At 33.8% G+C, this 12,936-nt stretch overlaps 1 protein-coding gene across 3 annotated transcripts; it reads left to right on the forward strand.

Annotated features, from left to right (window-relative positions):
* The first annotated feature begins 4,503 nt into the window (after positions 1 to 4,503).
* On the forward strand, positions 4,504 to 12,527 carry LOC143589539 (auxin response factor 5-like). 3 transcript variants are annotated; one of them, XM_077070273.1, is made up of 13 exons: positions 4,504 to 4,678; positions 5,509 to 5,628; positions 5,739 to 5,851; positions 6,592 to 6,690; positions 6,788 to 6,844; positions 7,332 to 7,484; positions 7,586 to 7,670; positions 8,271 to 8,361; positions 9,095 to 9,259; positions 9,496 to 9,618; positions 10,042 to 11,140; positions 11,211 to 11,401; positions 12,126 to 12,527. In XM_077070273.1, exons 2-13 carry the CDS (start codon positions 5,526 to 5,528, stop codon positions 12,292 to 12,294), a joined length of 2,448 nt encoding a protein of 815 aa, XP_076926388.1. In that variant the 5' UTR covers positions 4,504 to 4,678; positions 5,509 to 5,525; the 3' UTR covers positions 12,295 to 12,527. The 3 variants fall into 3 exon arrangements, with proteins under 3 accessions (XP_076926388.1, XP_076926389.1, XP_076926387.1); XM_077070274.1 differs by having other exon boundaries at positions 5,521 to 5,628; XM_077070272.1 differs by lacking the exon at positions 4,504 to 4,678 and adding an exon at positions 5,074 to 5,127 and having other exon boundaries at positions 5,303 to 5,628.
* Positions 12,528 to 12,936: the final 409 nt, after the last annotated feature.

Genomic DNA, 12,936 nt, shown 5'->3' on the forward strand with positions numbered 1-12,936 from the left:
TCCTCATAGCTCTCCTCGTTCTCGTCATTTATCAGGTTCAATCTCTAAACGATTCACGATTTCACAAACCAATTTGATTGTATGATAGTTGAACACCAACTCTTGTTGGCACTAGTTTGGATTTCCGAACGAACAACCAAACGTTCCCTTTCAGACGCCTCCTTCAATGACGTTGTCCTTTTTCTATCTGCTTTCTAGCAATGAAGATGCTCTGGGACGAATGTAAGTGAATAAATAATCGACACACATTTAAATCTTGAACCACTGAATTTATGTTACATAAATACACACATTCGTACCTTAAATATTTGATGCTTTATGTACTTTCTTATAATTTAAAAAGCATATATCATGATACACACAGTTCATTATTACACAATTCTACTGTATAAGCAATGTATGAAGTCCTTTTTACTTTAAACTTTATATGTATATAGGGTAAGAATTCTAAGAGAACCCTTTGCAAATTAAGAACTTTGAGAACCATTTTAGACCACTAAAAACACATTTAAAAAAATATTTAAAAAAATCATAAAACAAAAAATAATAAAAAAATTTAAAAAGTAAAAAAACCAAAATTCTTATATTTCATTCCGGTTTCATTAAAAAAACAAAAAAAACGTCGTATTATACACATATGTATAATTTTATATAATGTTTAGTTACGTAATATACACATATGTACAGTATCATTTATCTTAAATTATACACATGTGTACAAAAAAACATATAAATATACATATATGTATATATTATACATATGTGTATATAATTTAGCTAAACCGAGGTTTTTTTTATGAAACCGGGATGATAAAATAAGAATTTTGGTTTTTTACTTTTTTGATTTTTGTGTTTTTTTTTATTTTATGATTTTTTTTTTATTTTTGAGTTTTTTGTGGTCCAAAATGGTTCTCATGGTTCTCAATTTTAAAAAGGTTCTCTCATGATCCTGATCCTATATATATATATATATATATATATATATAATTGATTTCTTTTGAGAACCGTTTTGAGTTTTAAGAACTCGAAGAACTCAACGTAACAATTTTATATTTTTGAATTTTTTTACACATGTGTAATACGTAAGTGTAAGTAATGTACAAAAAATATTGTAATTTTTTACACACCTAATCGACTTTTTACACATGTGTAACTAAAGTTTAAACTTGTGTAATCAACAAAAATATCTATTCTCTCTCCTGATTCATTTTTTAACCAAATTTAATCTCAGCACTATATTCTAACTTATTTAATTAAATGTGTAGTTAAAAATTGAGTTCTTAAAATTCATACAACTCATCAAGTTCTCAAAATATCTTTCTCCTATATATACACACACGTATTTAAATAAACAATCAACCTTGCATCATTATTTTATTTAGTTATATTATTTTTAATTAATAAATAATATAAAAATCACCTTTCTAAGAATGCCTAACGAATAAAGCCCGATTACCGGGTAACCCAATGACAAAAGGCAATCTTATACACCCGCGATTGCAAACAATAGTTTTAAGTCCACAATCTCCTGTTCTAAGACCCGCTGCCCGAAGACCTGATACAGTAAAACCGGGTGAGATTCGGATTGAAACTTGAGACTTTATGATTTTCAGCCAAAATCTTCACTTTCTCTTCATCAATGCCAAGTGAAACTAAAGCTTCATTATTTATATTTTTTGAAAAATTAAATAAAAAGTCACATATTTTATAAGGGAAAATTACCAAAATAATCATTTATGGTGAGAGATTTCAAATTTGTCCCCTCAAAATTGTTTTTCCAGATTTATCCCTCTTATAACGCATCGCCGGCGATGTGTTAGGTAGTCTTGCCGACGAGTTAGCTAACACATAGTCAACGATGTGTTAGGTTTTCAAACACATAGTGGACGATGTGTTAAGCCTCCAAACACATAGTCAAATATGTGTTAACCATCCAAAGACATGGTCATAGATGTGTTAAGCTAGTTGTTTATTTTTTTAGACAAAATTACAAATTTTGTCCTTTAAAAAAGCTAAATTACGGTTCGTGTTATTTTTTTAGTATCTTTGAAAGCGGTGTACTTTAAACTTTTTTTTCTACATATCCTTTACACTAACTGGGTTAGAAAAACTCAGTTAAATGCCCTCACGTGAGGCGCATGTGAGGGCCTATTAGTCTTTTCCTCTGCACCTACAAAAACTTTATATAACGCTTTCTTTCTTCCAGAACTCATCCACCACCAGTAACACTCACCATCAACAACCACCTTCAACCTCCAGCAACCACCACCAAACGCACCAACCTCCCCTCCAAAACCCAATTCCATCTTCCAGACCAAACCAAAAACCCCAATTCCATCATCTTCGCATGCTCCTCCGCCGTCAGATCTGAACACACCGTTCAGATCTTAACCTCGTTCAGATCACCACCTCCTCACGGTGTTCTCGAGTTTCCACTAGCAATGGATAACTATCAGTCGCTTGGTCTATATTATTTTGCTCTTCAGTTGTTACATCCATTCTAATTTTCAAACGATTATAAACCGACTGCAATTGGTTCTAAATATAAGGTGCTTCAGTCTTCCTTAAGTTCACTGTGCATCATAATATACAGATTCCTACAATATATAAGCTGGATGTTAAAACAATATAGGATACATAAACTTCACAAATATCATAGATTACTAGTTTTATTTCAACATATGAGACAGAACTCCAGTAAAGTGCAATCATTCAAGAAAAAACGCCTAATCAGTGAATAATAATAATAATACCTAAATTAGCAAGATTGACACAAGAAAGAACGAGGTTAAGATCTGAACGGTGTGTTCAGATCTGGTCCGAAAAAAGATGGTAGTGGTTCAGGTGGCCGGAAAAAGGAGGTGGTGATTCAGGTGGCCGGAAACCGGAGGTGGTGGTTCAGGTGGCCGGAAACAGGAGGTGGGGTTGGTGGTGGATATTAAATGCAACCACCGTGGTCCGTTGACGGCGCCGGAGAATAGTTAAATGCAACCATCGTGGTCCGTAGACGGCGCCGGAGAAGGCGAATATCACCATCGTGGTCCGTCGTCGAAGGTGATGGAATTGGGGTTTTTGGTGGGTGTTGGTGGTGGGTTTGGTGGTGAACCTTTGTGGTGGTTGAAGGTGGGTGGGTCTGATACATCACTAACCGTAGGGGAGGTTGGTGGGTTTGGTGGTGGTTGCTGGAGGTTGAAGGTGGGTGTTGGTGGTGGTGGTAGTGGATGAGTTATGGAAGAAAGAGAGGTTTATATAAACTTTTTGCAGGTGTAGACAAAAAGACTAATATGCCCTCACATGCGCCTCACGTGAGGGCATTTAACTGAGTTTTTCTAACCCAGTTAGCGTAAAGGACATAACATGTAGAAAAAAAAAGTTTAAAGCACACTGCCTGCAAAGAAACTAAATAAATGACACGAACCGTAATTTGACTTGTTTTAAAGGACAAAATTTGTAATTCTGTCTTTTTCTAATACTATATTATCACAACTAATTTTGCTTATATTTGGTTTTCTTTCATAACTTTTAATATATAAAGTTTTATATAATTTAGAATTTACAGTTGAGACGTGTTTTTTTATCTACATTTTTTTAAACCATGTCGGGTCAAATTTTATTGAACATTTCGATATTAATTTAACTTGCTTGGTTTTGAGTAACTTTATATAGGTTCATAGATAAAAAAACCATGTCCCAGCGGTACATTCGAAATTATATAAAACTTTATATATTAAATATTATAAAAAGAAAACCAAATATAAGTAAAACTAGTTATGATAATACAAATATTAAAAAAATAAACAACTAGCTTAACACATCTTTAACCATATGTTTGGATAGCTAACACATCTTTGATTATGTCTTTAGAATCCTAACACATCATCCACTATGTGTTCGAAAGTCTAACACATCGCTGATTATGAGTTAGCTAACTCGTCGACGGGATTACTTAATACATCGCCAGCAATACCTTGAAGAGGGATAAACATGGAAAAACAATTATTGGAAGACAAATTTGAAATTTGTCACCGTAAACAAACTGTTTTGAAAATTTTCTCTTATTATAACTACTATTTCCAACGTCATATATTCTCTAATACGTAAACCAAATATAAATATAAACATTTTTTTAATTAAAAAAAAATAATATATGCCGGTTTCTGTATATTGATTTTACAACAGATTGAAACTTTTGTCTTTCCTACAGAGATGATGTATAAAAGTTAACTACCAATTTTTAAATAATCTCTCTCTATATATTTATTTATATACACATATCTCTCTCTCTCTCTTCCTTGCTGTTGATCTTGAAAATGTGAGTTCGTTTTCGTGTATCTATACTCTTCCATCTCTGTTCCTGCAGAATTCTTGGGTGAAAAAAGCAATAAATATTAAAAATAAATAAATAAATAAATCTTGATATTGAAATCTGAGAGTTTAAAGCTGCAAATGTAACCAATCAATATACACAAAGTTAGCATGCACTCTCAATTCTTTCTTTCTGGTTTCTAATATATATATATATATATATAAATTTTTTAATAAATATTTAAAGGTGTGTTTTTATTTTGTATTCTTGTGGAGTGAAAAATCAGTATTATGACCACTTTTACAGAAAGGTGATTGCTTTTCCATGGAGGTCCCTATGAACACTCAAAGACAGAGCACTCTTCATGCTTTGGTAGGTGTGCTTTGATGCAAAAAACACAACTTTTTTGATAGTTTTTTTTTTCTTTTTAATAAGTTGGACCCACTTAGATTTTGCAGGTTTTTGTTTCTTGGTTGTGTGTTTTTGGGGCATTCTCTGTATTTATTTTGGATTTGATTTTATATTCCTCTGTGTTTGCCCCCTAAATTAGATATCAGAATTTTTTTTTTCATTCATTAGTTTCTTTCAGTTCTGAGGGTTGGTTCTTTTTGGTTTTGGTGGGGTTTTTAAGATGCAAAAGCTTTGAGATTTTGGTCAAATTTTGAGTCAAGGTTGAATCATTTATGACATGGGTTTTAAAGTTATCATGTGATTTTGGTTATAACTTGAGTCAAAACTTAATCTTTATGACATGGGTTATTAAGTTGTGATGTGATTTTGGTAAAAAATGTGTCAAGATTGAATCTTTATGATCTTGGGATGTGATTTTGGTTAAAACTTAAGTCAAGAGTGGATTTTTTTATGATCTTTATTACATGGGTTTTGAAGTTGTGATGTTATTTTGGTCAAAAATTGAGTCAAGAATGGATTTAATGACATGGGTTATGAAGTTCTGATGTGATTTTGGTCAAAATTTGAGTCTTTATGATCTTTGAGACATGGGTTATGAAGTTTTGGTTTGATTTTAGTCAAAACTTGAGTTAAGATTGAATCTTTATGATCTTTTTGACATGGGTTATGAAGTTTTTGTGTGATTTTGGTCAAAACTTGAGCCAAGATTGAATCTTTATGGTCTTTTTGACATGGGTTATGATATGATTTGATTGTTGGATTAAGAAGAGGATCTTATTTTGTTCCTAAAGTTGTGGATATAGAAAGGATGACCACCATTCAAGAGAAGTTGAATCAAGCAGGTGTGAATAGTGGGACACACGGTTTGCTTGAGGAGATGAAACTGTTGAAGGAAATGCAAGACCATTCTGGTAATATAATAATATTTCTCATTTTTTCCTTACATTTTGCAAGAATTATATACAAAAAATAGTTGGTCTTTTCAGCTTGTTTGATTGTGGGATTTTGGTTAAAATTGTAGTGATTAAGAAGCCAATAAATTCTGAGCTATGGCATGCATGTGCTGGGCCATTGGTGAGCCTCCCACAGGTGGGAAGTCTTGTTTATTACTTCCCACAAGGACACAGTGAACAGGTTTGTAATTCTCAAATTTCTTGATTTTTTTTATATAAATCTGTAATTTAACCATTTTGCTTGAATTGAAATCTTGGCTTTATCATCCTTTACTTCAACCATTTTGCTTAAATTGCAATCTTGTTTTGTATACTTTGCTGTTAATCCATCTTGGAGCTTGTACAAATCCTTGCGTCTTAACATGTTTAGGTCTTCTAAGATGTCTCTGAACTTTAATCTTTTTTCAAAATTCCAATAATAATAATAATAATATATATTTGAACAAAGACGTCATTCAACTCTTGCTAAAAGTCTAAAAGAACTTCAAAATCCCCGTACTTACTTCTTTATATCGAGTTTGTAATGTCATCGGTGTCACTCGAATATTAATTATAAATATAATAATTTTTTTTCTCCAATTGGAATCTTTAGTATAAAGTGCAATAGACATATATGTGAACCAATCCACATTACTTTGACATCATGTTTCACATCCAAAATAAGTTTGAATTATGTGCACTTATAAGTCCTTAGTTGTGGGCACCAATAGCCCTATGTGTCTTTGTTTTAAAGGTTTTTTTGGTCCATGTACACTTTTAGGTCGTTTGTTATAAATAGTTGCATGAAAGGTGGTCCCTTGAAAATTGCATTTTTATGGATTCATAATTTTGTGACTAGATTAGTAGATTATGTAAACACCAAAACTAGTTGTTACATTTTCTATTTTTTTTGATAATTTTTATTATTTTTTCTATAACCAGGTTGCGGTTTCGACAAATAGAACGGCGACATCACAAGTTCCAAATTATCCAAATCTCCCTTCTCAACTTTTGTGTCAAGTTTTAAATGCTACCTTACATGTATGTCCACTAATTTCCCATCAAATTATATACATTTTTCACCTTTTATTGTTTGCTCATATTTAAATCCTTCTGTTTAATTTGGTGGTCTAAATAGGCGGATAAAGATACCGATGAGATATACGCCCAAATGAGCCTTCGACCTGTGAATTCGGTGAGTTGTTAAGATACAGTGATACATTCATCCAAAATAAAAGTCAAAGTTTGACTCTGAGAGTCAAGTTAACCTCAATGTTTCATGAATTATAGAAATGTAAAGTTAGACTAAACAAATATCATTCTTGACTTTCAACAAAGAGTCAACTACTTATGTTAAAAAGTTAAATTATCATATCTTTTTTAGTTTATAATCACCAAAATTTTGATTTCTGACTAAATACTGGCCTAATTTACTTGAAATTATAAATTTTAAGTTCTGACTGAATATTGTTTAAAACTCACAGTTTAGCTTTTTGACTTTCTTCTATAGTAAATACCAAAAGAATACTTGGCATGAATTGTAGAAATGTGAAGTCAACTTAAACAACATCATACTTTGAATTGTTCAACAAAAAGTCAACTACTTAAGTTTAAAAACTCAGTTACTCATTTCTTTTTCAAAATTTAATCATCAAAATTGGTTGAATTTATTTGAAAATCAGGAAAAAGATGTTCTTCCAATACCGGACTTTGGGATGAAACCGAGCAGACATCCAAATGAGTTCTTTTGCAAGACATTGACTCCGAGTGATACAAGCACTCATGGTGGCTTTTCTATACCTCGTAGAGCCGCCGAAAAACTATTTCCACAATTGGTAATATTTTTTTTCCTTAAAACAAAAAGCATGTAACATCTTTGTTTGAAAAATGCATTTACTTATCACAATTTCTTGTGATGGGTTTGCTTTCTTTTTAGGATTTTTCAATGCAACCTCCGACTCAAGAGCTTATTGTTCGTGATTTGCATGATAATACTTGGACTTTCCGTCATATATACCGCGGTAAGCTTTTAATATATATCCTTTTGTGTTCTTGTTTTTGAAAGAAATGAAAAGAATGTGTTTCAATGTTTTACTTACTTTTTTCGGGGTTCTAATTTGGATAAAAAGTGAAAGAAAGCTAACAGTTTGGTTAATTTTACATCAAGAGAAGACTTGTGTTTATAAGATTTATAAAGCTTCCTTTTTCGAGAAAAGTTTTGAACTTGGGTGTAAATGAACCAAGCTGATTCTGAGTTCGAGCTCGTCCCCGTCCCCTAAGTAGTTCTTCAAACTCAAGCTCGAGCTCGGCTTAACTAGTTTATTATTTGTTAATTATTTTTTATTTTAATCCCTCTATATATACTTAAATATGTGGGATAAGGTCATTTCAAAACACTAAATTATTGCGAGAACAAATATAAATCGTGTAATTTTTTGATCATTAGCTCATATGTCTAAAGTTTGGTACCTTTAACATACAAATGTGTATCAGTATATGTTACGTACATAAAAAAACCCATCAAACTTGTGTTTTTTGTAAGTTTTGTACCATTTATTATTGTGTAGTTATATATTGTCTTGCATTGTATAAAAATTAAAATGGTTTGTCTTGTAATGCAGGGCAGCCGAAACGTCACTTACTTACTACGGGATGGAGCATGTTTGTTGGTGCTAAAAGGCTTAAAGCTGGTGACGCTGTTTTATTTATAAGGTACAAAATTTTAATTATTAATCAAATGTCTAACCGATTTAACAACCATTCAGAAAGAGGGAGTGTGTCGATTCCCGATTTTGACCCTAATGGTTAACCGAATTAACATCCATGTGGTGATACAATGACTTGAAGCAAACAACAAAAAGGACAAGGGCATTGGCCAGTCCACATGATGTTTACAAGGGGTATTTTTGTCATTAATATTGTTTGCTAAAATGAGTATGTAAATTGACAAGACAAAACAAACATTTAAAGACACCAAACATTTCCCCTCAAAATCATTTCTTTTGTAATGATAGATAAACTAATATAGAACAGGGTGCTCATTATTAGAATCGGAGTCGAAATATCTAAAGTTTTAACCGAACCGAACCGAACCGAACCGAGTTTGAATTATGTTTTCTGAATTTCAGAATCCAAATTCCGAATATAGTTAATTTGTGATATTCTGTTTTAATACATATATTTTATTTATTAATTTTCAATATGCATAATATTATTTAACTTTATTTACTTTAATCTCATAATTCGGGCTATTTGAATCAACTGAATTCAAATTTCCGATTTCAAATCCGGTTTTCAATTTCCAATCCAGTTCGAATCCGAATTCAGATAAAAAAATTCAATTTCGAATAACTGGAATAACCCGATCCAAATAACCGAATAACCTGAAAACCGAACCTAAATTATATTTATGTTTAATGTAAATAATGTAATTATTTTTTTGTAGGGATGAGAAGTCGCAATTATTATTGGGTGTAAGAAGAGCAAACCGTCAGAATACATCTTTGCCATCATCGGTTTTATCCGCGGATAGCATGCACATTGGAGTTCTGGCTGCTGCAGCTCATGCTGCTGCTAACCGAACCCCCTTTACAATATTCTACAACCCGAGGTAACTGCGCTCTTAAAACGGGCCGGTCACACAGGTCCATTTTAAAAAGTAATTATTAATGCCAATTTTTTTTTTCTTTTTAAACAACAATTTTTTTCCGCCTAAAATTCCCCTAGCCTTGCACTTGCAAGGATTTGAATAAAACTAGTTTTGATCCGTTTGCCTTCTAGCTAATTTTGTTATTAAGTTGTCTCGTTTAAGACAGATCGTATTGTTAAAACTACTTTCTTATCTAGGGCATGTCCTTCGGAATTCGTGATTCCATTGGCGAGGTATAGGAAATCGGTGTATGGTACACAACTTACGGTTGGCATGAGGTTTGGAATGATGTTTGAAACCGAAGAATCCGGAAAACGCAGGCATGAAATTTTCATAAATGTTTTAGGGAAAACTTCAGTCGTAACAAAGTTTCCCAAGTGTTCCATGAAAGTCACTAAAGTTTTTCATTAGGTGTTCTAATCACATGTAATTTTATTTTAATAAATTAACTTTTTAGAAATAAGTTAGACAAATGGAACATAAATTAATCTTGGTTACTAGTGATAGTGAAGAAAAAATTATCACTAAATAATAGCCATGTTTCATAACTGTTAAATTTGATTCAAACTGGATATTTATTTTCAATAAATAGTAACTGAGATCTGTATACATTTTCATCGGAAGTTGAGTGACTTTAGACTAACAAAAAATTTATAAGTGACTTTAACAGAAAACTTGGAAATTTTGGGAACTATTTTGTAAACTTGGTTAGAATATTGTGCGACCTCTTGTTGTTAATGCAGATACATGGGTACAATTATCGGGATTAGCGACCTGGACCCATTAAGATGGCCCGGATCCAAGTGGCATAACCTTCAGGTCGAGTGGGACGAGCCCGGCTGTGGTGATAAGCAAAGTCGAGTGAGCCCGTGGGACATCGAGGCCCCCGAAAGCCTCTTCATTTTCCCGTCTCTCACTTCAAGCCTTAAACGACCATTTAATTCCGCTTTTCTAGGACCGCAGCCCGAATGGGACAACATTGTAACCCGACCACCGTTCATGCGGGCACCCGATACCATAAACGCAAACTTTTCAAACCCTTCGATGTCTAACTTTTGGCCGGAACAAATGATCAAGATGTTAATGAAACCTAATGTTCAAGAAAGTTTTCCCGCCAACAGAAGTCATTTTCAACTTATTCAACCCAACACTGCCACCGTAACCGTAATGTCAAACACGCCACCACAATCCAACCCAATTCCTCAACAACCGGAAAACGTTAAATCAGACTCGAAACCGATCAACTCTCCTCAAAACCTTGCACACGAGTTTCCATTTCTTAACCAGTTATCCCCGTTTGACTCGAGCATACTTCACGGTCAACAATTCGATTCGCCTCAGATTGACGGGTTATTCTCGTATCCGGATACTAATGTACTCAGCTCATACCCGAATCTCGGGCAGGACACATGGGACCCACAAGTGAATAACAACAGCTCCAAATGTCCCTCAAACGCGTGCGGTTTCAAAGACTCAACAGATGAGAGCCACGATAATCCTCAAAGCGGAAATGCATACAACTGTCTTAATGTTGATACTAACGGTGGTAGTACGGTGGTTGACCCTTCGGTTTCTAGTACGGTTTTGGATGATTTTTGTAACTTGAAAGATATCGAGTTCCAAAACCCGTCTAGTTATTTAGTGAGTAACAATTTCAGCTCGAGTCAAGACGTTCAGTCACAAATCACATCGGTTAGCCTCGTTGATTCTCAAGCTTATTCTTTGCCTGATAACTCGGGTGGTGCGTCTTCTAGCAATGGTGAGTTTCATGATAGCGCGCTTTTGAATAATAACACATGGCAACAAGTTATTCCTCCTGCAAGCGTTCGGACTTACACGAAGGTATATATTATAGTTAAGATTTATGAAACTGAAACACGGGGTTGGGCTTAAAACTTGTGTTTCGTTACAGATTCAAAAGACGGGGTCCGTGGGAAGGTCTATTGACGTGTCAAGTTTCAAGAACTATGATGAACTTCGTAGCGATATTGAGAAGATGTTCGGGCTTGAAGGGCTGCTTAATGATTTGAGAGGGTCGGGTTGGAAGTTGGTGTATGTGGATTTCGAAAATGATGTTCTTCTAGTTGGAGACGACCCATGGGAGTAAGTTTTTATGTTTGTCAGGGTGTTTATAAACCGTTAAAACCGCACAAACTGAAGCAAGTAGCGTGGTTCGGCCGGTTTGAGATCCAGTAGGTTCAGTTTGTGGCGGTTCGCTTTCGTTTACTTTTACTATTCGTATATTTTTTTTTTTGAAATATGATTTATACGTATTATAATTTTGAACTATATGTATTCAAAAATTAAAAAAAAATTCATAATCTTTGGGAAGGAAAATAAAAAATATAAGTTAAAACGTCATACCGTCAAACTGCAAAAACCGGCTGGTTTGGCTTACTCATTCCCTGAAACCATAGTTAGTAGTTTGGCCTAAACCATAGATGTTTTGTTTCACCATTTGATTTTGGCAGCAGTTCGATTTGGAACCAGGAATTGGCCGTTTAAGTTCTATTTTATATGTTTTTAATTTTAAAACATGTAGTTATATATATATGGATAATCATTAATCACCCAACGATTATAAACTTTTCATTTAAAGATTTTGAGAAAAAGTAATAGAGAAATCAATTCAAAACGCCAAACTGCGAAAACCGTCAAGCCAGTAAAACTGGCCGGTTTGGTTTGACCTTCCCCGAAATAGTAGTTAGCGGTTCGGCCCATAATTTTAGTCAAAACCAGCCGAACCACACCATAAACACCCCTAAGATTGTCTGATATTTATAACTAACAACTAATTTAACTATAATAAATGATCTATAAATGCCAGGGAATTTGTTGTGTGTGTGCGATGCATCAGGATACTCTCACCTTCTGAAGTTCAACAGATGGGTGAGGAGGGAATGCAGCTTCTCAGCAGCAATGCAGCATTGCAGGTCGAGATGAACGGCAGCTCGGTATTAGACAACGGGTCGCGCACTTGGGTTGGCCCCACATGAACAAACCGCACTTAACCAGCATGGACCGGCTGCATGCATGCAGTGACCATCAAGGACCGGAACTAGCCGATGTTAGTGAGGGAACAACCCATTGTAGCTTTATTAACATTATATTAATCATATGCTTAATCATGGAATTTATCAGTATCAGGACGTGTATTAACCATACATTTATGAAAATTGAGTGACTCGAAATCTGTCTTGAAAAAAATACACAGCCATTTTGTAATGCATGAATGGTACAATTGATTATTCTCTCATTATATGGTATGATGCCCAAGATAGAAGAAAATAGATATGATCGATCAAAATATAAGATAACAATTTGCAAAAGGGTATGAAATCTTTATTGATTTTGAAGGTATATTTAGACCACAGAGTCTTTTGATCTTAGTGCTAATTACAACTTTAATCCTTCTACAATACATAAATATAAAACTAACTAAAACATATTATGACATATTTAAATAACCCTTGACTCTAACTTGGAGGGATTAAAACTAACCTTCACCCCCTTAATCACGAACAAGTAAGTCTTCAACACCGAACAGTTTCCTTATTGTAGCAAACTTTATCCTTGCCAATGCTTTTGTTAAGATGTCCGCTCTTTGAAGTTCTTCACTTATGTGTTCAACAGTGATG

The sequence above is a fragment of the Bidens hawaiensis genome, unplaced genomic scaffold, assembly GCF_021521415.1.
Source record: "Bidens hawaiensis isolate Kalapana, Puna unplaced genomic scaffold, B.hawaiensis_p1.1 tig00037611_1, whole genome shotgun sequence".
In the NCBI taxonomy this organism is placed as follows: Eukaryota; Viridiplantae; Streptophyta; class Magnoliopsida; order Asterales; family Asteraceae; genus Bidens; species Bidens hawaiensis.